The 25,867-nt window shown below is 44.6% G+C and overlaps 1 protein-coding gene across 2 annotated transcripts in view; it reads left to right on the top strand.

The window, feature by feature from the left end:
* The first annotated feature begins 11,843 nt into the window (after positions 1-11,843).
* Positions 11,844-25,867, top strand: part of TOP3B (DNA topoisomerase III beta) — a 142,864-nt gene continuing 128,840 nt past the window's right edge. Inside the window, exons 1-3 of one of the 2 annotated variants that reach the window (XM_073559125.1) lie at positions 11,844-12,018; positions 15,643-15,771; positions 23,018-23,149. In XM_073559125.1, the coding sequence (XP_073415226.1) occupies positions 15,702-15,771; positions 23,018-23,149 (202 nt within the window). In that variant the 5' untranslated portion in view covers positions 11,844-12,018; positions 15,643-15,701. Of the gene's footprint in view, positions 12,034-15,642; positions 15,772-23,017; positions 23,150-25,867 lie in introns of both variants that reach the window. The other variant, XM_073559124.1, reaches the window with a different exon arrangement.

Below are 25,867 nucleotides of genomic sequence, written 5' to 3'. Positions count from 1 at the left end.
GGAATCACTAGCAGGTGTGATTGCTCTGGCTCTTGCCTATATAGGAGAGTCAGGTGGTCTCACTCACTGTTGGTGATATTGGTCATTTCCAACCATCCTTGGTGGAGGAAGGAGCTAGGGAAGAGTTCCTTGCAGCTCAGTCAGAGTCCTGGTGTGGAAGGAGCAACAGTGAGGAGTTCCATGCAGCTCTGACAAAGCTTTGGTGAAGTAGCAGCTATTCAGGAGGAAAGCTGCACTCAGGTGCTGGACTCTGTTGCTGGGAGCAATAGCAACAGAGCAAAGCTAAGTGGTTTTTCTCTGTTTGTAACTTTCCTTATGTGTGTTTTAGTGCAGTGGTGGGATTAGTTTCTGCACCGTCCAATTTAATAGAAAGGGATAGGTGCAGGACAAGCTAGGGTTTTTAGGTATCCTGCTCGTCGCCAGGTGTGGAACCTGCCTAGGGACCGTCAGGAGTGTAGAAACACTGACTCAGGGGAGTGCAGGAGGTCTCCACGTCCCCGTTCCCTACTGCAGGGCCCTCCATTGTATCAGTTTCCCTGGTGTTTCTCTTATCTCTGTAAATTCGCCCTGCTGGAGGCGGTGTATCCAGATACACGTTAACTACTGAAATTCGCCTGCTGGAGGCGATGTATCCGGCTGCACGTTACATTGTTTAAATTCGGAGTGCTGGAGGCGGTGTATCCAGGGACACGGGTGTCATAGAAATTCGCCCTGCTGGAGGCGGTGTATCCAGTCACCCGTGACATCACATCCTGTGACCGACCTCATTAAGACCTGATTGGTTCAGGTCCTGATGTTGTCAGCGTCACACCAGCCAATGAGACAGATCACTGGAAAAGTTTGTTGTAGCAACAGACTTTCCCGGCGATCTGACTCATAATAACGCTGTTTCTCCTCTGATATCCTCTCAGTGAGAGATAAGAGGAGAAAGAGTGTGACAAGTGCTGCTAGCAACAGCTGTGCCAGTCAGTGATCTTGTTATGAAGTAAAAAAAACAGATACGGCAAGTTAGGGTTAATGCTATAGTTATAGTTAGTGTTAGGCTAAAGTTAGGGTTAGGCTAAAGTTAGGGTTATGCTAGGCTAAAGTTAGGGATAGGCTAGGCTAAGGTTAGGGATAGGCTAGGCTAAAGTTAGGGTTAGGCTAGGCTAAAGTTAGGGTTAGGCTAGGCTAAAGTTAGGGTTAGGCAAGCCTAAAGATAGGGTTAGGAGAGGCTAAAGTTAGGGTTAGGAGAGGCTAAAGCTAGGGTTAGGCGAGAGTAAAGTTAGTGTTAGGCGAGGCTAAAGTTAGGGTTAGGTGAGGCTAAAGTTAGGGTTAGGCTAGGCTAAAGTTAAGGTTAGGCTGGGCTAAAGTTAGGGTTATTGTTATGCTAATGTTAGGGTTATTGTTATGCTAAAGTTAGGGTTAGGCTAACATTAGGATTAGGCTAAAGTTAGGGTTAGGCTAAAATTAGGGTAAGACTAAAGTTAGGGTAAGGCTAAAGTTAGTGTTATTGTTAGGCTAAAGTTAGGGTTATTGTTAGGCTAAAGTTAGGGTTAGGCTAAAGTTAGGGTTGGGCTAAAGTTAGGGTTGGAGCTAAAGTTAGTGTTAGGCTAAAGTTAGGGTTAGTCTAAAGTTAGGGTTAGGACTGAGGCTAGGGGTGTCTTAGTGTTATTTTTTGTGGCTAGGGTTGGGATTAGGGTTATGGTTGGGATTAGGGGTGTGGTTAGGATTATTATTATATAGCACCATTAATTCCATGGTACTGTACATGAGAAGGGGTTACATACAAATATCACTTACAGTAAACACAACTAACAATGACAGACTGGTATAGAGGGAAGAGGACCCTGCCCTTACGTGCTTACATTCTACAGGATTATGGGGAAGGAGACAGTAGGTTGGGGGTTGCAGTAGCTCCAATGGTGTTGAGGTGGCTGTGTGGTCATTACAGGTTGTAAGCTTTTTTGAAGAGACGGGTTTTCAGGTTACGTTTGAAGGATCCAAATGTGGTGGATAACCGGAAGAGTTGGGGCACAGAATTCCAGAGGATGGGCGATATTCGGGAGAAGTCTTGGAGGCGATTGGGTGAGGAGCGGAAAAGCGTGGAGGAGAGGAGGTCTTGGGAGGACCGGAGATTGCATGAGGGAAGATATTGAGAGATTAGTTTGGAACTATATGGAGGAGAAAGGTTATGGTTGGCTTTGTAGGTCAGTGTGAGTAGTTTAAACTGGATACGCTGGGAAATTGGGAGCCAGTGAAGGGATTTGCAAAGAGGGGAAGCAGGAGTGTAGCGAGATTAGTCGGGCAACAGAGTTAAGGACGGACTGGAGGGGTGCGAGAGTGTTAGAAGGTAGGCCACAGAGGAGGATGTTGCAGTAGTCGAGGTGGGAGATGATTAGGGCATGCACAAGCATTTTGGTAGAGTGAGGGTTGAGGAAAGGACGGATTCTGGAAATAATTTTGAGCTGGAAGTGACAGGAGGTGGCGAGAGCTTGGATGTGCGGTTTGAAGGACAGGGTAGAGTCAATGGTTACTCCAAGGCAGCGGATTACCGGGACAGGGGAAATTGTGATTTCAATTATTGTGATAGATAGATCAGGTAGGGAAGGTATGCGAGATGGAGGAAAGATAATTAGTTCAGATTTGTCCACATTGAGTTTGAGGAAGCGAAAGGAAAAGGAGGATATAGCTGATAGACACTCTGGGATTCTGGAGAGCAGAGAGGTGACAACTGGGCAGAGAGGTAGATCTGACTGTCATCAGCATATAGATGGTACTGGAAGCCATAAGACTTTATGAGTTGTCCCAGGCCAAGGGTATAGATTGAGAAGAGACAGAGCCTTGAGGGACACCAACAGAGAGGGGGCGAGATGAAGAGGTAGTATGGCAGTAGGAAACGCTAAATGTGCAGTTGGTAAAGTATGAGGAGATCCAGGATAGCGCAAGGTCTTTGACACCAAAGGAAGCGAGGATCTGTAGTAGGAGGCGGTGGTCAACTGTGTCTAAGGCAGAGAACAGGTCTAGATGGATGAGTATAGAGATTTGTCTGTTAGCTTTGGCTGTAAGTCATTAGTAAGTTTGTTCAGGGCAGTCTCAGTGGAATGGTGGGGACGGAAGCCAGATTGTAGGTTGTCGAAGAGCGAGTTAGATGCAAAGTGAGAGGAAAGTTCAGTGTGGACATGCTGCTCAAGGAGTTTGGAAGCAAATGGGAGCAAAGATATGGGGCGATAGTTGGACATAGCGCTCGGGTCAAAGGATGGCTTTTTGAGGATAGGTGCGATTGTGGCATGTTTGAAAGAAGAGGGGAAGGTACCAGAAGTTAGTGATAGGTTGAAGAGATGGGTTAGGGATGGGATTAGTGTAGTGGTAAGGTTGGGGAGGAGGTGGGATGGGGTCAAGTGCACATGTGGTGAGATGTGATTTGGAGAGATGGGCAAGCTCTCCTTCAGTGATTTTGGAGAGGGAAGATATGGAGTTAGGGCATTGGTCTGGCATATAAAGGGATTGTGGTGGTCGGACAACAAAGACTTGCCTTGTTTGGTCTATCTTATTTTTGAAATGCGTGGCAAAGTCCTTGGCCGTGATTAGGGAAGTCGGAGGGGGCAGTGGTGGGTGGAGGAAGGAGTTAAAAGTGTTAAACAACTGTTTGGGGTTGTAGGATAAAGAAAATACAAGGGATGTAAAGTAGGCCTGTTTAGCAGAAGTGAGAACTGATTTGAATGCGAGTGTTGCTTGTTTGAGTGCAGTGAAATCATCTTGCGAATGCATTTTCTTCCAATGCCGTTCTGCAATTCTGGATACTTGCCGAAGCTTTTTAGTGATGTTATTGTGCCAGGGTTGTCTATTGATTCGTCACACTCTTCTATGCATGACAAGGGCGACCTAGTCGATGGCTGGTGCATGAGAGGCATTGTAGAAACTAGTGGCAGTGTCTGTGTCATGGAGTGAAGATATGGAGGACAGTGGCCAAATAGAGTCAGAGTGTGCGAGTGTCTAGATGTGCAAGATTTCTGCGGGGGTGCGCATGTTGCTGGACATAGGTGACAGGTGAGGACAGTGATGAGAACGTGAGGGTTATGGTTAGGATTAGGGTTAAGGGTGTGTTGAGGTTAGGGCTGGAATTAGAATTGGGGGTTTCCACTGTTTAGGCACATCAGGGGATCTCCAAACACGACATGGCGTCCAATCTCAATTCCAGCCAATTCTGCGTTGAAAAAGTCACACGGTGCTCATTCCCTTCCAAGCTCTGCCGTGCACCCAAACAGTGGTTTACCCCCACAGCGTATTCATGAGAAATTGCACATAAAAAATTGTGGTTCATTTTCTCTTTTTACACTTGTGAAAATAAAAAAAATGGTTCTGAAGTAAAATATTTGTGAAAAAAAGTTAAGTTTTTTTTTTCCTTTGTGGTGTAGTGACCACTGTGTCCGCTAGGGGGCGTTGTGTGGATGTCCTAGGAGAGAGGATGAATGGCAGAATACTGAATGACCGTTGTGTATCTCAAGGTGGGTGGCCTTGAGATGGAGACTTATGTGTGTGTTGATCAGCAGTGATACTGCTGAGGTGCTGTTTCAATGTGTCCGGGAGAAGTCTCCAGGTAGCTGGGGAGACGGGTGGCACTAGTTACCTACAAATCCACCCAGGGGTGTGGTTAAGAACGATATTATAGAGTGTGAGAATGGTTCAAGGACCTGTGATGAGGTCATGTGACCTGGTGGGAGTGGCTTCGGACTATATAAGGTGGCCAGGGTAGGTCACATGGGTGAATGCTGGGACCTGGTTGGTCCGTTTTGGAAGGCCCCGTCTGGGAGAGATGGGGGCTGTCTTCCTGACAGCAAGGAACGCTGTGTTGAATGGCTGCACGTGCCTGATGATTCCCTGGAGGGAATGGACATCTGCAGCGTGATGAAGGAACTATGAGGAAACCCTGACGTGGGTGAGATAACTGAGGCTGAAGAGCCTGTGCATGCATAACCTGTGTGACCACAGGGATTACAGAGCTGAACTCTGTCATGGACGCTATGCTGATTAAGTGAACTTTATGTTACTGCTGTGGGTTTATGATCCTGAATAAACTGCATGGACTATAATTGTTTTATGGAAAACCCATGCCGGATCTGGTTTTGTGGCGGCTGAGTATCCCCTACTTGAATAACAGAGCTACCTTCCACATTGCTTCAGTTCCTGTGAAGCATGTAAAGGGTTAATTAACTTCTTGAATGTGGTTTTGAGCACCTTGAGGGGTGCAGTTTTAGAATGGTGTCACGTTGGGGTATTTTCTGTCATGTTGACCCCCAAACTCACTTCAAATGTGAGGTGGTCCCTTAAAAAAATGGTTTTGTAAATTTTGTTGTATAAATGAGAACTCGCTGGTCAATTTTTAACCCTTATAACATCCTAACAAAAAAAAATTTGTTTCCAAAATTGTGCTAATGTAAAGTAAACATATGGGAAATGTTATTTATTAACTATTTTGTGCGATATGACTCTCTGATTTAAGGGCATAAAAATTAATCCCTTAATGACCGGAACTTTTTTCGGTTTTGCATTTTCGTTTTTCGCTCCCCTTCTTCCCAGAGACAACTTTATTTTTCTGTCAATATGGCCATGTGAGGGCTTATTTTTTGCAGGTTGAGTTGTACTTTTGAAAGACATCAGTGGTTTTAGCATGTCGTGTACTCAAAAACGGGAACAAAATTCCAAGTGCGGTGAAATTGCAAAAAAAAGTTTTTTGTTGACTTTTTTGCTAGGTTCACTAAATGGTAAAACTGACCTGCCATTATGATTCCCCAGGTCAATATGAGTTCATAGACACCAAAAAAAATTCCAAAGGTCGCTTAAAAAAATATGTGCCACGTTCCGATACCCGTAGCTTCTCTAATCTTTGTGATCTGGGGTTGGGTGAGGGCTTATTTTTTTGCATGCTAAGCTGACGTTTTTAAGGGTACCATTTCTGTGCAGATACGATCTTTTGATCGCCCGTTATTGCATTTTAATGCAATATCGTAGCGACCAAAAAAAGTAATTCTGGCGTTTTGATTTTTTTTTCTCGCCACGCCGTTTAGCAATCGGGTTAATCCTTTTTTCTTATTGATAGATCGGGCGATTCTGAACGCGGCGTTACCTAATATGTGTGATTTTTTTTATTGTTTTATTTTGAATGGGGCGAAAGGGGGGTGATTTAAACTTTTATTTTTTTTCACATTTTTTAAAACTTTTTTTTTCATTTTGGCATGCTTCAATAGCCTCCATGGGAGGCTAGAAGCTGCCACAACTTGATCAGCTCTGCTACATATAGGCGATGAGCAGATTGCCTATATGTAGCAGAATTACAGCACTGCTATGAGCGCCGACCACCAGGTGGCGCTCATAGCAATTCAGCATCTACAACCATAGAGGTCTCTATGAGACCTCTGGTTGTGATGCAAATGCATCGCTGACCCCCGATCACGTGACGGGGGTCGGCGATGCGCGTATTTCCGGCCTGGCAGCTGGAAGCGCTGGTTAAATGCCACTGTCAGAGATTGACAGCGGCATTTAAATAGTTAATAGGCACGGGTGGATTGCGATTCCACCTGCGCCTATTGTGGGCACATGCCAGCTATTCAAAACAGCTGACATGTCCCGGCTCTGATGTGGGCTCAGCGTCGGAGCCCTTATCAAAGCGGGGGTACTGCCATTGGACGTACTATTGCATCCAATAGCAGTAAGGGGTTAAGTTTGAAAAAAGCTAAATTTTCACCAAATTTCCATTTTTTTAACAAATAAATGCAAGTCATATCAAAGAAATTTTACTACTATCATAACGTACAATATGTCACAAGAAAACATTCTCAGAATCACGGGGATCTGTTGAAGCATTTTAGAGTTATGACCTCATAAAGTGACACTGGTCAGAATTGAAAAAATTGGCCCGGTCACGAAGGCAAAAACAGACTCTGGCGCAAAACGGTTAAAGCATCAGTCATCTCCTGTATAGTCTGTGGCGCAATGTGACATTGGTGGATGGAACGAGACATGATGTCCCAGATGTTCTCGATTGCATTAAATTCTGGAAAACGGGCAGGCAAGGCCATAGCATCAATGTCCTCATCATGCAGGAATGGTCATTTTGCAGGGCACTGGCACTGCTCCTCCTTGCAAAAATAAGGAGTTAGCGGTCCTACTACAGGGTTCTTGCACTCCTACAGCCCCCTCAATGTCTCCTCGTGTACAGGCCTATATCCTGGTAACTGCACCATGCTCTGGATACTTTGCTGACAGACACAGCTATCCTTCTTGCCACAGCTCACATTGATGGGCCATCCTGGATGAGCTGCACTACCTGAGCAACTTCTGTGGGTTGTAGATACTGCCTCATGCTACTGTGCAGTACCAATAGGGGTGAGAGCAATGACAAAATGCAAACGTGACCAAAACAACAGCCAAAACGGATGAGAACAGAGAAATGGTCTGTGGTCACCCCCTGCACACCACTCCTTTATAGGGGTTGTCTTGCTAATTGTCTATCATTTCTACCTGTTGTCTGTTCCATTTGCACAACAGCAGGGGAAATTGACTCACAATCAGTGTTGCTTCATAACTGGACAGGTTGATTTCACAGAAATGTGATTGGCTTGTAGTTACATTGTGTTGTTTAAATGTTCCCCTTATTTTTTTGAGCAGTGTATTTAGTCTCATCACGTACCTTTATTAGTTAGGTCTATGGTTAAAAGTAGGGGCTTTGGAATATGTATATTAGTTTAGGAGGTCAGTATGTATTTTGGGCTTTGAAGGAAAGGATTACCGTATTTTTCGGACTATAAGATGCACTTTTTCCCCAAAAAAATTGTGAGGAAAAAGAGGGATGTGTCTTACAGTGCGAACACAGGCTTACCGGGGGGGGGGGGGGGGGGGGAGTGTTGCGGCAGTGATGTAGTGGCGGCAGAGGTGTGACAATGGTGAGGCGCGGTGGGCGGTACGATGTGCACCTGAGCAGGGTCCCTTCCACGGCCCAGTGTCCACGGAGAGCAGAGCCGGGTGAATCATGGGTTTCTCGGTGGTGGCGGCCATCTTCCTGAGGCCGCGCGTGCGCAGATTGAGTTCTCTGCTTCCCGGGGCTTCAGGAAAATGGCCATGGGAGGCGGCACGTGCGCAGATTGAGATTGCAGCGGCCATTTTCCTGAAGCCGAGTTTGCAGATTGAGATCTTGGCTTCAGGAAAAAGGCCACTGTGATCTCCATCTGCACATACACCAACTGCCGAGGCCATTTTCCTGAAGCCTCGGGAAGCAGAGTACTCAATCTTCGCACACGCAGCCACAGGAAGATGGCCGCCGCCGAGAAAGCCGTGATTAATCTGGCTCTGCTGCTCGCCTTGGAAACCGGGCCGCGGCGTCTCCTCACCTGAGGAAGGGACCCTGCTCAGGTGCATGCCGTACCGCCCAACGCGCCTCAGCATCATCGCACACTACTGCTGCCGCTACACCACTGCCGCAACCCCCCGTGGACAGCAGGACGCAGCGTCGCCCACCATAGCAGGAAGGGACCCTGCTAAGGTGTACTCCCCACAGCCCACACCAAACATCAGCACCACTGACACCGGACTTATCCTGAGGAAGGGACCATGCCTCATGTGACTCTGCTGTACCACCGCCAGCCCTCAGGTAAGATATAGAGTTGAGCGACTTTGGTCGGATCGGGTTTCGTGAAACCCGAATGAAACAAAATAAGTTTCAGATGAAACTCGTCCGACTAGAGCAAAAAAAGTCGGAGTTTCGTCCGACTTTTATTTCCCATTGACTTGCATTGGGGTCGGGTTTCAGACGAAACTCCGACTTTGTTTTGCTCTAGTCGGACGAGTTTCATCTGAAACTTATTTTGTTTCATTCGGGTTTCACGAAACCCGATCCGACCAAAGTCGCTCAACTCTAGTAAGATACCTTAATTTCGGGCAATAAGATGGACCCCGATCTTATAAAAAGCTTTTTTTCTATTTTCACCCCAAAATTTGGGGTGCGTCTTATGGTCCGGTGTGTTTTATAGTCCGAAAAATACGGCATATGCAGTATTTGAGATTCTAATTAGTGATGAGCTCGTATACTCGTTGCTCGGGTGGTCTCCGTGTATTTTGGCGTGCTTAGAGATTTAGTTTGTGTTGACGAAGCTGCATGATTTGCGGCTGCTAGACAGACTGAATACATGTGGGGGTTGTCTGTTTGTTAGGAAATCCCCTCATGTATTCAGGCTGTCCAGCAGTTGCAAATCATGCAGCTGAGGCGACAAAAACTAAATCTCCGAGCACGCCAAAATACTCGGGAGATCACACGAGCAGGCTCTGAGAAACTCGAGTAACGAGTATACTCGCTCATCACTAATTCTAATGTCATAGACTGAGGACGTATCCTATACAAATGGATGCTACACATTATACGTCCCAGTTCAAAATCCATGCTGCGACTTAGCAACTATAAATAATGGTCACCGTATATCAATTTTTTTAAAAAAAAATAACAAAACAAAGTCGCAAACTGAAATGTAGCAGTCACATTGGGCTTCAAGGAGTCATCTGGTCTAAAAGTATGTGCACAAGTGTACCCACATTTTTTAAATAAAAGATGCATCAGGAAAATGCTGGGGTTAACTTTCCTGAAGCATCTTCTGCCTCGTCTTTTTTGTGACATCTTTGTCGCTGATGTCTTTTTTTATATTACATATAAGTTAGTGGTGGCATCCAAGTGGAAGCGTCTTGAAAAATGGACAGGTCACTTATTTTAGCCATTTCAAAGCCTGACACCCCCCCAGCCAATCAGCTATTCCTGGCCGAACGTGGGCAGTCACGGAGAGGAAACAACGGCTCCGTAAACTAGTGGATGTGGCCGGGTACTTCAGATCCATTACTATTCATTAGTGCAGATACACAGTACTTGGTTGTGGCCACTATACAGTTGACAGAATCATGCTATGCAGCTCTGCAACTAATTATGTCCGGGGAGGCGGCAGCACGAAGATCAGTTGATGTTGCATCCCCACCGATCTGATAGCGATGACCTAGCCTTTGTACTGAACAACCCCTTTAAAAGACCATACAATAGACAGACCATATGCACGGCAGGTTTTGACATTGCTGTGGGTTATGCTCATTTTTTAACAATTAATGAAACCGTTTTCAGGAGAAAAAGAAGAAAAGTCTGCAGTCACTCTGACTGCCAAATCGTGAAAGTGTAACGTGACCACGTATATGATTGGCATACTTGTGGTCACGTGCCAACTAGTCTTACGGCTTCTCTCAATACAAGAGAAGCGTATCAGTCTAGTCGGCACGTGAGCACAATTGTATGAATGTGGTCAAGTGAGCGTCCATCTACCCGGGGACCACAGAGAAATAACAGCAGCATGCACAGTCACAGAGAGGCGGCAGACTTCTCTTCTCCGAGGCCTTTGATGTCTCCTTATTTACTGTGACAACCAGACACCACATTTTACACCTCTGCTGCAGTTTGGAAGATGAAAGCTGAGCTCTCATGTTTGGCATTCTTATAAAAAAAAATTACTGTGAATCAATCGGAAAATCTGAACACTTGGTGCATTTTTTTTTGCTGGATTTGTTCCGTTTTGGTGTCCTGGGCAGTTTCTTCCCAAAAATCATCATGGTCTAGGCGTTCCTGCTCCCCACACATATTCTCCCTGGCTTCCATGCTAGTTCACACACTGCGGTCACTTTTGCAGCACAAAAAACACTTATTCTCCTGTAACTGTAGCGAAAGAAAAAAATAACACTGTGGGCGCAATGTGTGGAGACAGCCATGATGCACGCTTAATGTTATTATTATTATTATTTATTGTTATAGCGCCATTTATTCCATGGCGCTTTACATGTGAGGGGGGTATACATAAAAACAAGTACAATAATCTTAAACAATACAAGTCATAACTGGTACAGGAGGAGAGAGGACCCTGCCCGCGAGGGCTCACAATCTTCAAGGGATGGGTGATAATACAGTAGGCGAGGGTAGAGCTGGTCGTGCAGCGGTTTGGTCGATCGGTGGTTACTGCAGGTTGTAGGCTTGTCGGAAGAGGTGGGTCTTCAGGCTCTTTTTGAAGGTTTCGATGGTAGGTGAGAGTCTGATATGTTGTGGTAGAGAGTTCCAGAGTAGGGGTGATGCGCGAGAGAAATCTTGTATGCGATTGTGGGAAGAGGAGATAAGAGGGGAGTAGAGAAGGAGATCTTGTGAGGATCGGAGGTTGCGTGCAGGAAAGTACCGGGAGACGAGGTCACAGATGTATGGAGGAGACAAGTTGTGGATGGCTTTGTATGTCATGGTTAGGGTTTTGTAATGGAGTCTCTGGGCAATTGGGAGCCAGTGAAGGGATTGACAGAGGGGAGAAGCTGGGGAGTAGCGGGGGGACAGGTGGATTAGTCGGGCAGCAGAGTTTAGAATAGATTGGAGGGGTGCGAGAGTGTTTGAGGGGAGGCCGCAGAGCATGAGGTTGCAGTAGTCAAGGCGAGAGATGATGAGGGCATGGACTAGGGTTTTTGCAGATTCTCGGGTGAGGAATGAACGGATGCGTGAAATATTTTTGAGTTGAAGTCGGCAGGAAGTGGAAAGGGTTTGGATATGTGGTTTGAAGGAGAGATCAGCATCAAGGATTACTCCGAGGCAGCGGGCTTGTGGGACTGGGGAGAGTGGGCAGTCATTTACTGTAATTAAATGTAATGTTGGCGCTATATTATCGTACAAGCCGCCGCCATGCTTCTCATGGTGAGTTCTACCAGTGGGGAGACCGGCCAAGCGGACTGTCCCAGCTTTGGGGCGCTCTGTGTATCCCTGCATTACCCAGCCACAGCCCGAGAGGCACGGAGCTGCCACACACACACTGACAGACACCTCTCTGCTACGTGGACGGCTCAGGTGCACCATCACTACCCGGAAGTAAGGCCCCGGAAGTGACGTCGTGCCAACATGGCGGCGCCCTTGTCGCTGAAGACTTCCCCGGCTTTGCTGCGAGCTATCAGCGCCGCTGTGAGAAGTGTGTGATGTGCGAGGGGAAGACGCAAGTGAGGAAAACATAAGTAAGAGAGCGCAGTGTGTACGAGCGGGGTGCGCTATCTCTGCGGCTCGGTAACTACGCCCCATTCGTGCCCACAGGAAGGCTCTGTGCTGGTAATTCAGGGGTCTCCGACAGATGGAGACCTCGGCCGTTGTTTTCTCACTCTGTGATATGAGGACAATGGGAACATGGGGGGAAACCGCAGGTTCTTCAGCTACCAGCCAGGAAAGCCGCGATCTCATGGGTGCAAGTGCTCGTAAGAACTAGAAACAATGACACTTGTTATTAAAAATCTCAAGATCAGAGGGATTTTTCATGTTGTTGACTCTGGTTGCCTAGGTTACCAGCCATTGCTCCCTCCTATCAGCAGTGGCTAAACATGCCCAGGACTTACAGGCTCCTTTCAATCTACATTTCCTAAAGTAACAGGCTCATCTGCACAAGTGGAATTATAGGGGTTGTCCTCTTTCAGGAAATTGGGCTCCAGACAAATAATAAACTCGGCAGGTACTCCCCCTCCCTGGGTCCATGCCGCTGCCCCGGTCCATGTGTTGTGAATTGAGTGGTGATGTCACGTCACCCATGAGCTCAGTGCTCCAGCACTCAGGTTGATGGCACGCGGCGCTGAGCTCACTGACTGGCTAGATCGATGGTGCTGCTCACGTGATGTCACTGCTTTGGTTAAAACACCCGGAGCGGAGCAGCGGTGGACCCAAGGAGGCTGACTACCTGCTGAGTTTATTTTATGTACTTTACACAGTTTGGGGTCCACGTCTGTGAATGTGGACAACCCCTTAAATGTTTGCTGTCCATCGCATAGACCAAGAAATCCACAGCCAACTCACTAGCTCTCATGAGTATAATTTCTATGTGAATAAGGGACTCCTGCGGTTTTATAAAAATATATGAATTCTTTATTCCATCTCCATTAAGACTTCACATCTGTATAGTGTCAGTACATGTTGACAGGTTTTGACTGCCTGTCAGTCTTAAACATGCTACAATTAAAACGGACAGGCATTAATCTTTCCAATAGATCTTCAATTCACTACAGTAAAGCTGGCTGGGCTCGCTGGTCACGATCCAGTCAGCTTCAGTTCCTCTGATGCTGCATATGCAAAGCTGTCTCATAGAAGTATCGGAGAGCACACAATTTGGGCCAGTGGTGCCACAATGTTTGCTGGTCCAAACTGTCAATCAAGTAGGTAGCTTGAGGAATTGTGTTATTCAAAAAATTAGACAACCCTAAATGGGGGTCCAGTCATAACAGCTTGATGACCGATCCACTGGGTAGTTCATCATTATTGGATTGGTGGTGTTCTGAGAAAGTGGCACCCCCACCGATCATGTGGCTGCCGGATGTAAACACATGGGATGGAGCTGCAAAAGCACAGCTCCATTCAGTGTGTGGCGGCCACTGCCAGGTGCTGCAGAACAGCTGATATTCTTTATAGGACCTATTGTGCAGTACCCAGCAGCAGCCACTACACATTGAATAGAGTGGCACTTTGCAGCTCCCTTCCATGTGTTCACATCCGTCTGAAAACATGAGATCGGTGAGGGTGCCAGATAACAAATTCCCACTGATCTAATATTGATGACCTGTCCTAGGAGAGGTCATCTTTTTTTGCGACTGAAAAACGCTTCAAACTCCCTACACATACATACACATACCACCGTTTTTGTATAGTTAAATACACCTAAAATAAAAATGAAGCACCTTTGTAAATAATCTTTATTAAAATTAAACATCTTACTTTTGATTCTTTCTTTTTTGTTTAGTTATTGACTTTTTACTGGAACACACATGGATGGCCTGACCTTAGGATAAGCCAGTGATAAGCCAGTAATTTTCAATCTCTCCTGGTCAATAAGTACCGCAGCCTCTTCAAAGTGTATGCAGGCGCACATTTCTATACATTCAGTTATGACTCATACTGCAGCTTCACCCTGTTGAAGGTTTTTTTTTACTTCTTTACCTTTATTTTATTATTAGTGGGGGTCAGACATTGAGACCACGTCCAAACCTGAGACTTAAGGAGATGTGTAGTACACTGTCTTTTATTATTTGCCGCTACTGTGCTGCTTCACATTATTCGGCTACTCAAGTAACTTGCTACCACTAAAGTCACTTGAAGGGGGTTAGGAATATCAGTGATGGAAATATTTAGAAGAGACCTAATGCTATGCTGGCACTGCAGCCCATCCTTTCTCAATTTTGATGGTGCTTCCAGAGGTCCAACACGAATTATCAGAAAATAGTGGCATATCCTAGCAATATACCTTGCTCCTCCATACTCTGCTGATCAGCGCTGCTTTCCTGTAGTAGCCACTGATCAGCTGCATCAGTCACATTTTGGCTGAGTGGAAGAATTCATGCCCACTTTCTTACCCACTTTGTAAAAGTGGCATAAAATCTGAAAAGCCTGAAATGTTTGCACAAAAACAATGTGAATTTTTGATGCCCAAACACTGAATCTAAAGGTATGTGCACACGCTACGGATTGCTGTGCGGATTTTTCCGCATCTCTTGGCAGAATCCGCAGGTCAAAATTTGCTTGTTTTTTATGCGGATTTCCTGAAGTTTTATTGCGGATTTTGTGCGGATTTCACCTGCGTTTTTACACCTGCGGAATTCTTTAATGGAATGGGTGTAAAAACGCTGCGGAATCCGCTCAAAGAATTGACACGCTGCGAAAAGTGAACCGCTGCCTATTCCATTTGGAATTTTCCGCAGCATGTGCACAGCCAATTTTTTTTCCCATAGGTTATCAATGTACTGTAAATCTCTTGCGGATCTGCAGCGGCAAATCCGCTGGGGATCCACAGCAAATCCGCAACGTGTGCACATACCCTTATACATGCCGAAAAGTAGACACTTTTTCTGGAAGTCACAGCAGCCCCCTTTTTCCACCTGCTAAATACAGGAACTCATAATACACAGAAGGCCCCTTAATCGCTGCCCTAAATATATTGAACAAAGCTAGACCTACATTTATTTATTGTTAGCCTTCCTAAGGAAAAGCCCTATGTGTGTATTCTTGTAAAATTCTTCAAATGATTGCCAATATCAAACACATCCAGTACAAGGTAGCTACATTTTGGAAATGAGGGAATATGTTTGCAAGAAAGCACTATACAACAGGACTGTGGAGTCGGTAAGCCAAAACTCTGACTCCTCAGTTTCTGACTCCACAGCACTGTCTCACTACTGAGCATGTACATTAAGTTTAGATATTCATTTGACTAGGGGCAGCTGTGCAGCTCCAGATCTGATTACATCCATCCACTGCAAGCACTGGGAATAGCTGATCAGTGGGGGTGCCACATGTCGGACCATCACCAATCTAGCATTAATGACCTATCCTAAGGATAAGCCTTCATTATACCAGACAATGCCTTTAACTACTATACAGAACAATATGTATATTTGTGAATTAGGGTAATGTAATATTTGCATATAGTTGAATAGTGGTCCCCAAGTCAGTGTTCCTGCTAGCCACTTAGTCCCCCTGTCCATCACTACAAGTACCTTTTGTAGAGTAAGCAGCTTTGATTACACAGACTTTCTAAAAGACTATTGTTAGTAGTGAATACTTACAAATTGTTCTGGCATCTTTCATTCCTTTAGATATTTGGATATCGAATTAACCAAACTAGCCGCTACAGGCGAGGAGCCTCGGTTTCAGAATGAAGACTGTGCTTATGGTAGCAGAAAAGCCTTCACTGGCTCAGTCTATTGCCAAAATCCTTTCCAAAGGTAAAAAAAAATTGTTGAAATGTTTATTCAAAGAAAATATATATACAGTATATTTTTTGTGAGCATGTATATATGATTTTACATATACATGAATAGCTGAAATGAATAATTCTTTTAATCTGACCTGTCTTTCCTTATCTTTCACCTATGTGTAGATGAAGAACATATGCAGTTATGATATTGGGAGGGAATAGTATGATTACATAGGGCCCTAAGCCAATAGCTAAGGTTGTAATGTTATGACTCTAGTACTTTTCATTCTCCAATAAACGTGAAGGAAGGGCCAGCTCACCAAACTCAGTGTGTGGATAAAATATATATGGCCATAGCAGGAGAACATCACAAGGACCAGCGCTCGAATACCTTCGTGAAATGCAGAGAAGTTGAGAAGATATTCAGAGAAAATGGAGCTATGTGGCAGTAAAACTTAGCATTTGCTATATTTAGTTACGGTAATAGACCTACGCATTTCAGCATGTATCCTTACTTGTGGTACTACCATTTGCATTTCTTTATTATTATTACTTATTTATATAGCACCATTGATTTCATGGTGCTGTACATGAGAAGATATCACTTACAGTAAACTAACAATCACAGACTGATATAGAGGGCAGAGAGGACCCTGCCCTTTCAGGCTTACATTCTACAGGATGGTGGGGAAGGAGACAGTAGGTTGGGGGGTTGCAGCAGCTCCAGTGATGGTGAGGCGGTAGCTCCAGTAGTGGTGAGGAGGCAGCGGGAATCATTGCAGGCTGTAAGCTGTCCTGAAGAGATGCGTTTTCAGGTTCCGTCTGAAGGATCCGAGTGTGGTTGATAGTCTTACGTGTTGGGGCAAAGAATTCCAGAGGATGGGGGATATTCGGAAGAAGTCTTGGAGGCGGTTGGGTGAGGAGCGAATAAGTGTGTAGGAAAGAAGGAGGTCTTGAGAGGACCGGAGATTACGTGGGGGAAGATATCGGGAGATTAGTTTAGAGATATATGGAGGAGACAGGTTATAGATGGCTTTGTAGGTTAGTCTATGCCTGATGAAGAGACCTGAGTAGTCTTGAAAGCTTGCAATGTGTTACCATCTTTTCAGTTAGCCATTAAAAGGTATCAACCACTGTATATTTTTTTAGGTCAGTATTAGTAATTTGACTTACGCTGAGGGAATGGGAGCCAGTGAAGAGATTTGCAGAGGGGAGAAGCAGAGGAGTAGCGAGGAGAGAGATGAATTAGTCGGGCGGCAGAGTTAAGGAAGGACTGAAGAGGTGCGAGGGTGTTAGCAGGGAGACCACAGAAAAGAATGTTGCATTAGTCGAGGCGGGAGATGATGAGGGCATGTACAAGCATTTTAGTAGAATGAGGGCTGAGGAAGGGACGGATTCTGGAAATATTTTTGAGCTGGAGGAGACAGGAGGTGGAGAGAGCTTGGATGTGCGGTTTGAATGACATGGCAGAGTCAAGGGCTACTCCGAGGCAGCGGACCTCTGGTACGGGGGAAAGCATGATGTCGTCAATTGTTATAGATATGTCGGGTAAAGAAGATCTGTGAGATGAGAGAAAGATGATCAGTTCAGATTTGTGTCCACATTGAGTTTGAGTAAGCGAGAGGGGAAGAAGGAGGATATGGCTGATAGACACTCCGGTATTCTGGAGAGCAGAGAGATAACGTCTGGGCCAGAGAAGTAGATCTGAGTATCATCGGCATAAAAGTGGTACTGGAATCCATGGGACTTTATGAGTTGCCCCAGGCCAAGTGTATAGATTGAGAAGAGTAGGGGTCCTAGAACAGAGCCTTGGGGGACTCCAACAGAGGGAGGGTGGGATGAGGAGGTAGTGTGGGAGACGCTGAATGTGCGGTTGGAAAGGTATGAGGAGATCCAGGAGAGGGCGAGGTCTTTGATGCCTAGGGAGGAGAGGATTATCCAATGTTATGCAGTGTCGATGTAGACAGAGATATGTTCTCATTTTCTGTTCTATAAGGATGTATACGAAAAAGATTTTCTGCCACTGCAGAATTAAATTAATAACAATGTAATTAGTTTTTAATCTTTAATAGTTTTGTTTTGCTAAGATGTACATGTCAGCATCTTCCATTATGATTCTTAGCCCCTACGCTGCCACAGTGCATTAGAGATGAATAAAATGATTTGCGCTACCCCGGTTCACCTTCCTCTTTGGTACTCCATGGCAGCTGGATCAGGGCAGGGTGATATTCAAATGCCATAATCCCGTCTGCCTTGTACCATGACTTCATGCGGGCCTATCATTGACAAGAATCGCTCAGGATGCTGGCATTCAGACAAGTTCATACTGTTGCCACAGAGTACCAAAGCAAAAACCAGGGCAGAGTAGTATGAAGCTTTTTGCTCATCTTTCCAAATCAAATATTTATGCTCTATCTGTCCTATACATCTAGAATAAAAAGACATGTGGTCCTCTGTAATGGAAGATAATGTTGTATAGCGCTCTGTTATTAAGCACGTTGGGTTAATATGGTGCCAGCTGAATCCTCTGTGATCAGAAGATAAATGGGTCTGTTTCTTGTCACAAAAGCTACTGGGATCTGCACTGAAAAGGAGTGTTATGTTGTGCAATGGGACCTGGATGCAGGAACCTTCCTTCCTGCATGTGGGCCATTCCAATGGAAACCATTGATATTGCCAGGGCTGTGGAGTCGGTAAGCCAAACCTCCAACTACTCAATTTCCATGACACCGACTCTGAATCCACCAAAATGGGCTCTGATTCCACAGGCCTGGCAGGGCTGTAGAGTCGGTAAGCCAAGCCTCCAACTCCTCAATTTCCATGACTCTGACTTCAACAAAATGGGCTCCGACTACACGACTCCGACTCCACAGCCCTGGATATTGCGATGGCAACTCCAACAGCAATTACCTGCAGATGTTATATCCCTGTAATCTGTGATCTGCTTATAGAGAAATCCTGGAATAACACAGATCATGTCATTTTAGTTTCCGCCATCTCTAGGGAAAAACAAAGAGTAAACTAAATATAATAATGCAGTGAAACTAAAGAAGTCATAAAATAAGAATCACTAAAAAATAAATAAACAAACCCTGCCCAAAACTTGGCACGAGTTATTTTAGCCACTCTTCCAACCATTCTGTGTGACCTGGATGCATTTTCCACAAACAAAATGGACGCATACAATTATGCTTTCATATTAAATTCTACTCCGCCTATTTCTACATTGCACATACAACCTAGAAGCAGAAGCACACTCTTTGGCGCATTATTGTGATAATGTCGTTTGGGATAGGATCATTTAGTCTCGGTGTAAATTGCATGGAATATTTTGGGCCATACGTTTGGTTAAACTAAAAGAACAAAATTTGTATTTTCCCTTCCTTTTTTTTTCCATGACCCATGATAGAAAAATAAGTAAAAAATATATGCCTGAACGTTATGGTGCTATATTCAAAATCTCATCTCTGCCCCAAATAAATAGAAACATTAAAATAATTTTGCTCTTGTGTCACCCGTAGAGTGAATAAAATGGCTCCTGACCCTAACATTGTTGAAGTATTGTTTTATAAGCTGTGCAGTATAGATTGTTTTACCATTTAGGCCTGGAAAGAAAGAACTGCAAGGAATTTGGTCTTGCAATTAGCTTGCCATTGAAGAAATACCTTGTAAAAAGAAAAAGTTTCACCTTTCCATTTTTGCACATGTAGCAACATCACTGTTTTGAGTAACATTGATATAGTGTTTCAGTTTGCCCAGGCTAAACCCTTGTATGTTTGCTCTGAAGAATTGCTCTCTCAGACATGGTCAGCAACTCCCCTCCCTAAACATTCCTTGAAGGCTTTAAGTGAGGTGCTGACTATCTTGTGAGAAAAAGCCTTTATCTATAGGGACTGGGAGTGCACCAGACTAGAACCTGATACTGCCAGCTTAACACTTTGTGCATCCTATGCCCGAACTGCACAAATAAACTTAAGAGCAATATATAGAAGAAAGCAGTAGTGAACAATGGCTGCGAATCCTCCCAGGACTCCCGCCTCTGTGTCCATAAGAAAAAAATGACGATGAAAGAAAGTTTACCTATATTCAGCGATCAGCCCAACACTATGGAGCATTTTTCTAGCACATTGACAAACACGTCCTATATTTTAAACACGTGCATTAAACAATAAAATATACATCGGCAAAGTATTTATTTAATCAATTATATAGCACCATTAATGTCCACAGCGCATTACAGACATTGGGGCTCACAATCTACATTCCCTATCAGTATGTCTTTGGAGTATGGGAGGAAACCAACGCAACCACAGGGAGAACATAACAACTCTTTGCAGATATTGTCCTTTTGAACCCTGGACCCCAGTGCCGCAAAGCAACAGTACTAACCACCGATCCACCGTGCTGTCAATTGTATACATTTACAAATGTTGTGCAAAGATGTGAAATGTGCAGTAAAATGCCACAGAATCATCTACTAGCTAACATGATATCCAAAGTGTGCATATTGTATCCAGTTGTAACTATTGCTTAACTCGCCATACAATGTCCTTGCATTGTATATGCATAGTGGCTCTGTCACTACATTTCACAACACAAACTACATATTTTACTAAATAGATTTTTAGACCTGATAAGACTGCTGTGTTTACTTTGAAAATCCATGTCAGAATGGCAGTTTAATCCTTTGAAAAAGTTTAACCAAAGCCCCCGTCTTACATAGCGAGATCACTAACGAGATCGCTGATGTGTCACCGATTTTATGACGCAACAGCGATCTTGCCAGCGATCTCGTTTTGTGTGACACGCAGCAGCGACCGCCCCCCCCGCTGGATATCGCTGATCGTGCTCGAATGCCCTGGGCCATTTTTTCATCGTTGGCGTCCCGCTGGCCAGCATGCATCGCTGTGTTTGACGCTGTGTGACAACGCACCAGCGATCCTTACCAGGTCGTATCATTGTCGAGATTGCTGGTGCGTCGTTGAAGAGATCTTCCTGTTTGGCAGTTTACTAGCGACCATTTAGCGACGCACTAGCAATCCTTACGAGGTCGTATCGTTGTCGGGATCACTGGTGCGTCGCTAAGTGAAATGGGACCTTAAAGCCCCCGTCACACATAGCGCTAGCGAGATCGCTGCTGAGTCACAAGTTTTGTGACACAACAGCGATCTCACCAGCGGGATCACTGTGTGTGACACTGACCAGCGACCGGCCCCTGCCGGTTATCGCTGATCGTCCTGGAATAGCCAGGATATTTTTTTGATCGCTGGTCTCCCGCTGGCTAGCACGCATCGCTGCGTATGACAGGCGGGAGACCAGCGATCAGCGCGCTGGTAACTAAGGTAAACGCAGGGTTTCTAAGCACTGGGTGGTGCTTAGAAACCCTCTGTGTACCTTATTTACCAGCGCGCTGATGCAGGGAGCTGGTAACCAAGGTACACATCGGGTTTCTAAGTGACGCATGTCCCTTAGAAACCCGATGTGTACGTTAGTTACCAGCTCCCTGCATCAGCGCGCTTTTAACTAAAGTACACAGCGACGCCGCGCGCTCAGCGTCGCTGGTGCTGATCGCTGGTGAAGCGGTCTGACAGCTCACCAGCGATCATGTAGCGACTCACCAGCGATCCTGACAAGTTGATATCGTTGTCGTGATCGCTGGTGAGTCGCTATGTGTGACGGGGTCCTAAGTCTCCTCCAGAATAACCTACTAGACAGCTATTCAGTGTCCCTACTCCCTCCTGCTGCTAAGATCTCGCACTGCTGAGTACAAGCCGCAGCTGTCAGTCAAGCATGGTTTGCGGAGACTAAATTCACTTGTGCTCATCATGAACTATTTCATTTGGTAGCTGGACTTATAAAATGCATGTACATATTACTGTAGATTGCAAGGCTCTAGATTGGTCTCATACACATTGGCAAAGTAAATGGACATACTTCTTACTTTCACTTATTTCTGTTATACAATGCAGGGACATAGTATGGCGAATCTTATAATCGTAAATGGATAGAATACACTCACTGGCCACTTTATTAGGTACACCATGCTAGTAACGGGTTGGACCCCCTTTTGCCTTCAGAACTGCCTCAATTCTTCGTGGCAGAGATTCAACAAGGTGCTGGAAGCATTCCTCAGAGATTTTGGACCATATTGACATGATGGCATCACACAGTTGGCGCAGATTTGTCGGCTGCACATCCCTGATGCGAATCTCCCGTTCCACCACATCCCAAAGATGCTCTATTGGATTGAGATCTGGTGACTGAGGAGGCCATTTGAGTACAGTGAACTCATTGTCATGTTCAAGAAACCAATCTGAGATGATTCGAGCTTTATGACATGGCGCATTATCCTGCTGAAAGTAGCCATCAGATGCCTGTTCTTAGCTGAGAGGAGTGGTACCCAGTGTGGTCTTCTGCTGCTCTAGCCCATCTGCCTCAAAGTTCGACGCACTGTGCGTTCAGAGATGCTCTTCTGCCTACCTTGGTTGTAACGGGTGGCAATTTGAGTCACTGTTGCCTTTCTATCAGCTCGAACCAGTATGCCCATTCTCCTCTGACCTCTGGCATCAACAAGGCATTTCCGGCCACAGAACTGCCGCTCACTGGATTTTTTTTCTTTTTCGGACCATTCTCTGTAAACCCTAGAGATGGTTGTGCGTGAAAATCCCAGTAGATCAGCAGTTTCTGAAATACTCAGACCAGCCCTTCTGGCACCAACAATCATGCCACGTTCAAAGGCACTCAAATCACCTTTCTTCCCCATACTGATGCTCGGTTTGAACTGCAGGAGATTGTCTTGACCATGTCTACATGCCTAAATGCACTGAGTTGCCGCCATGTGATTGGCTGATTAGAAATTAAGTCTTAACACACAGTTGGACAGGTGTACCTAATAAAGTGGCCAGTGAGTGTATATGCACTATAACTGGTATTTCTCTGCAAACTTAGGATCTTTATTTTACTTGGATTTATGGGGCATGCTCTCACTATTACAGTCTTACATGCCTCAGTGCACTGCCCCAGAAGTGTTATTCCCATCAGTGACTAGAGTACCATTTCTGGAGTACAAAATGTAGTCACTTTTGAGGAGCGTGCCGGGCCATGACCCGTTCTACGACGGCTATTTCTTTTCTTCGCTTATCAAACTGGAATTAAAATTTCAAAAGTCGCTAATTTTTGTGCAATTAATGAATACGTTCGTCATAACCACGGATGTTTTTTATTTTTAATATACATTTCTAAATTTCCTAAACAGGTTTGTCCTTTTTACTTAGGTAGTGCCACCTCCCGGAAAGGCTTTAATGGAGCATGCTCTGTACACGAGTATACAGGATCTTTCATGGGACAGATTGTACGATACAAGATGACTTCTGTCTGTGGCCATGTCATGAGCTTGGACTTTATTGGTATGTTGGCTTTCATATTTAATTACATGTTAATAAGCTTGCTTAGCCTCTTAACGACATGTGACTTACAGGGGATGTCATATGTCGTCTCACTGCCTTTGATACGGGCTCGCAATCTGAGCCCGCATCTTTCCTGGCAGATGATGGCTGTGTTATTCAGCTATCATCTTCCTGTAACAGCCACAGATGGAGTGAAGCTCCACCTGTGGCTGTTAACCTGTCAAATGCCACATGCAGATTGGCATACTGTTCTATGCTCCCATCAGCACGCCTGTAAAGTGATTGTGGGGATTAGTTACCTTGACGGCCAGGGGTTTGCTGAAGACCCCTGTGCCTGTCATGAAGGTACTCCTGTGTAAGCCAGCCCGCAGGAGACTGTGATTTTTGCTATACATAACAATACTATGGTATTGCTGTCTATAGTACAAGCTATCAGACAATCGCAGGTTCAAGTCCACTAAGGTGACTATCAAATACAGTAAAAAAAAAAGTTTTCTAAAACAAAAAAAAATAACCTACACATATTTGATATTGCTTCATTCATAAAAGTCAGTTCTATCAAAATATAAAATAAATTAACCCAATCGCTAAACAGAATAACGAAGAAAAAAATAAAAACTTCAGAATTGCTTTTTTTTTTTGGTTGCTGCAACAACACAAGCAAATGTAATAAGAGGCGATCAAAACATCTTACCTACCTCAAAATGATGTCAATAAAAACATTGTCTCTGGGCGCAAAAAACAAGCCCTGGCTCACACAGCTCCATATCCCGAAAAATAGAAATGTTATGGCTCTTGTAAAATGACGTCACCTGCAAATTTTTTTGGTCAAATTTCTGATATATATATATATATTTTAACCACGTTAAGGCTATGTTCACATGTTGTGTTTTTGCTGCATTTTTTATGCCAAGTTTAAGCTGCTTACAAAAAGCAGGTTTTGCTTAGTTTTTGCTGTGTTGTTGGTACATTTGTCTCTTGTGCATACTGATAAAGTTTAGTGCATATAAAGAAAATCCGATTCAACTTCATCAGGTTTTGGCAGCAAAACCTGATACCTGCGTTTTCTGCTTAGTTTTTGCAGCGTTTTTGCACCACCCATTGCTTTCAATGGGTGAAAAATGTTGCAAAAATGCTGAAAGAAGGGACATGCTGCAATTTGGAAAGCGCTTTGACAAAACAATTATGAAAAAAAGCCAAGGTGTGTGCATGAGATTTCTGATTTCACTGGTACTGTGAAACATAGCTGAAAATTTGCATTAACAAATGCTGGAAAAAAACACAGTAAAAACGCAACGTGCGAACAATAGCCTAAGTAAAATAAAAGCTATGCATGTTTGGTATCACCTTAATCGTATTTACTTGGAGAATCATATTGCCAGGTAATTTTTACTGTAAAATGGGCACTGTAAATTAAAGAAAAACCTCAATGGGGGAATTGTGCTTTTTTTTTGCTATTTTGCCACACTTGTAATCTTTTTTAGATCATATAATAAAATGGATGGTGTCATTCAATATACAACCCATCCTGCAAAAAAGCAAGCCCTCACTCTGCTATGTTTACAGAAAAATAAAAAAAGGTTTGGCTCTAGGAATAAGAGGAAGAAAAAAAACAAAGTGCAGAAAGCTAAAAATCACCGAGTCCATAAGGGGTTAATGGGGTTGTCCACTCTCTTTATTTTTTTTCAAATTCAAGTTTTTTATTTATGTATTTAGAAAGTACAAGAAAATACAATTCAGATATTACAGGGGGTTAAAATATAACTATAAATCTATGCATAACCACAGTACAATGGGGGTATAGGGAGGAATTTCCATCAATATCCCCAATATCAATATCCCTGAGTAGTCTCGAAAGCTTGCAATGTGTTACCATCTTTTCAGTTAGTCATTAAAAGGTATCAACTACTGAGGACTCTCAATCCTGAATATTTTTCCATCAATATCCCCATCAAGCATGTGTTTTTCCATATGAAAGAGAGAGAGGGAGCGGACCACCAATCAATAGAGTGTGAATCTGAACGTTGTTGTGACGACATCCCAGATAATCTTAGTTAGGGGTTAGATGGTAGGCGTCAGAGTTTTGGAAATCCATCCAATACCTTCAAATCACACAGTATCTATCAACATCAGCTGGTGAGAGGGCAATCGGATGCTCCATCCTATTAAGGAGAGAAATCTCTGTAAACCATTCCTCCACAGTGGGTGGAGTAGTGCTTTTCCTATGCCGTGGAATGACATTTTTAAGGTACTGTCACACTTAGCGATGTACCAGCGATCCCGACCAGCGATATGACGCGGTCAGGATTGCTGGTACATTGCTAAGTGGTCGCTAGTGAGCTGCCACACAGGCAGATCTCACCAGTGACATCGCTGGGGTCGGGGGTCGCTACTTACCTGTCACACTAGGCGATCCTGACGTCCTCCCGCCCGCGTCCACGCTCGTCGCTCGTCTCTCCACAGGAAGCGCCGCAGGAAGCTGACGACGAGAAACGGTCCAGGACGTTCTCGCGCGATCAGCGATAACCAGCGGGGGAGCGGGTCGTAGGTAAGTATCACACATAGCGATATCGCTAGCAATATCGCTATAATGTCACAAGTTATAGTGATATTGCTAGCGATATCGCTTAGTGTGACAGGCCCTTTAGCCGCCTGTATTAGGTAGCCTATTGATGACCTTTAATACATGTGTTTACTTATTGGTGACATTGGTAAGAG

This window comes from Dendrobates tinctorius, unplaced genomic scaffold, assembly GCF_039654945.1.
Source record: "Dendrobates tinctorius isolate UK_male_01 unplaced genomic scaffold, ASM3965494v1 ptg000265l, whole genome shotgun sequence".
Taxonomy (NCBI): domain Eukaryota; kingdom Metazoa; phylum Chordata; class Amphibia; order Anura; family Dendrobatidae; genus Dendrobates; species Dendrobates tinctorius.
The sequence above is the reverse complement of the archived record's forward strand: the minus strand, read 5'-3'. Positions and strand labels throughout refer to the sequence as shown.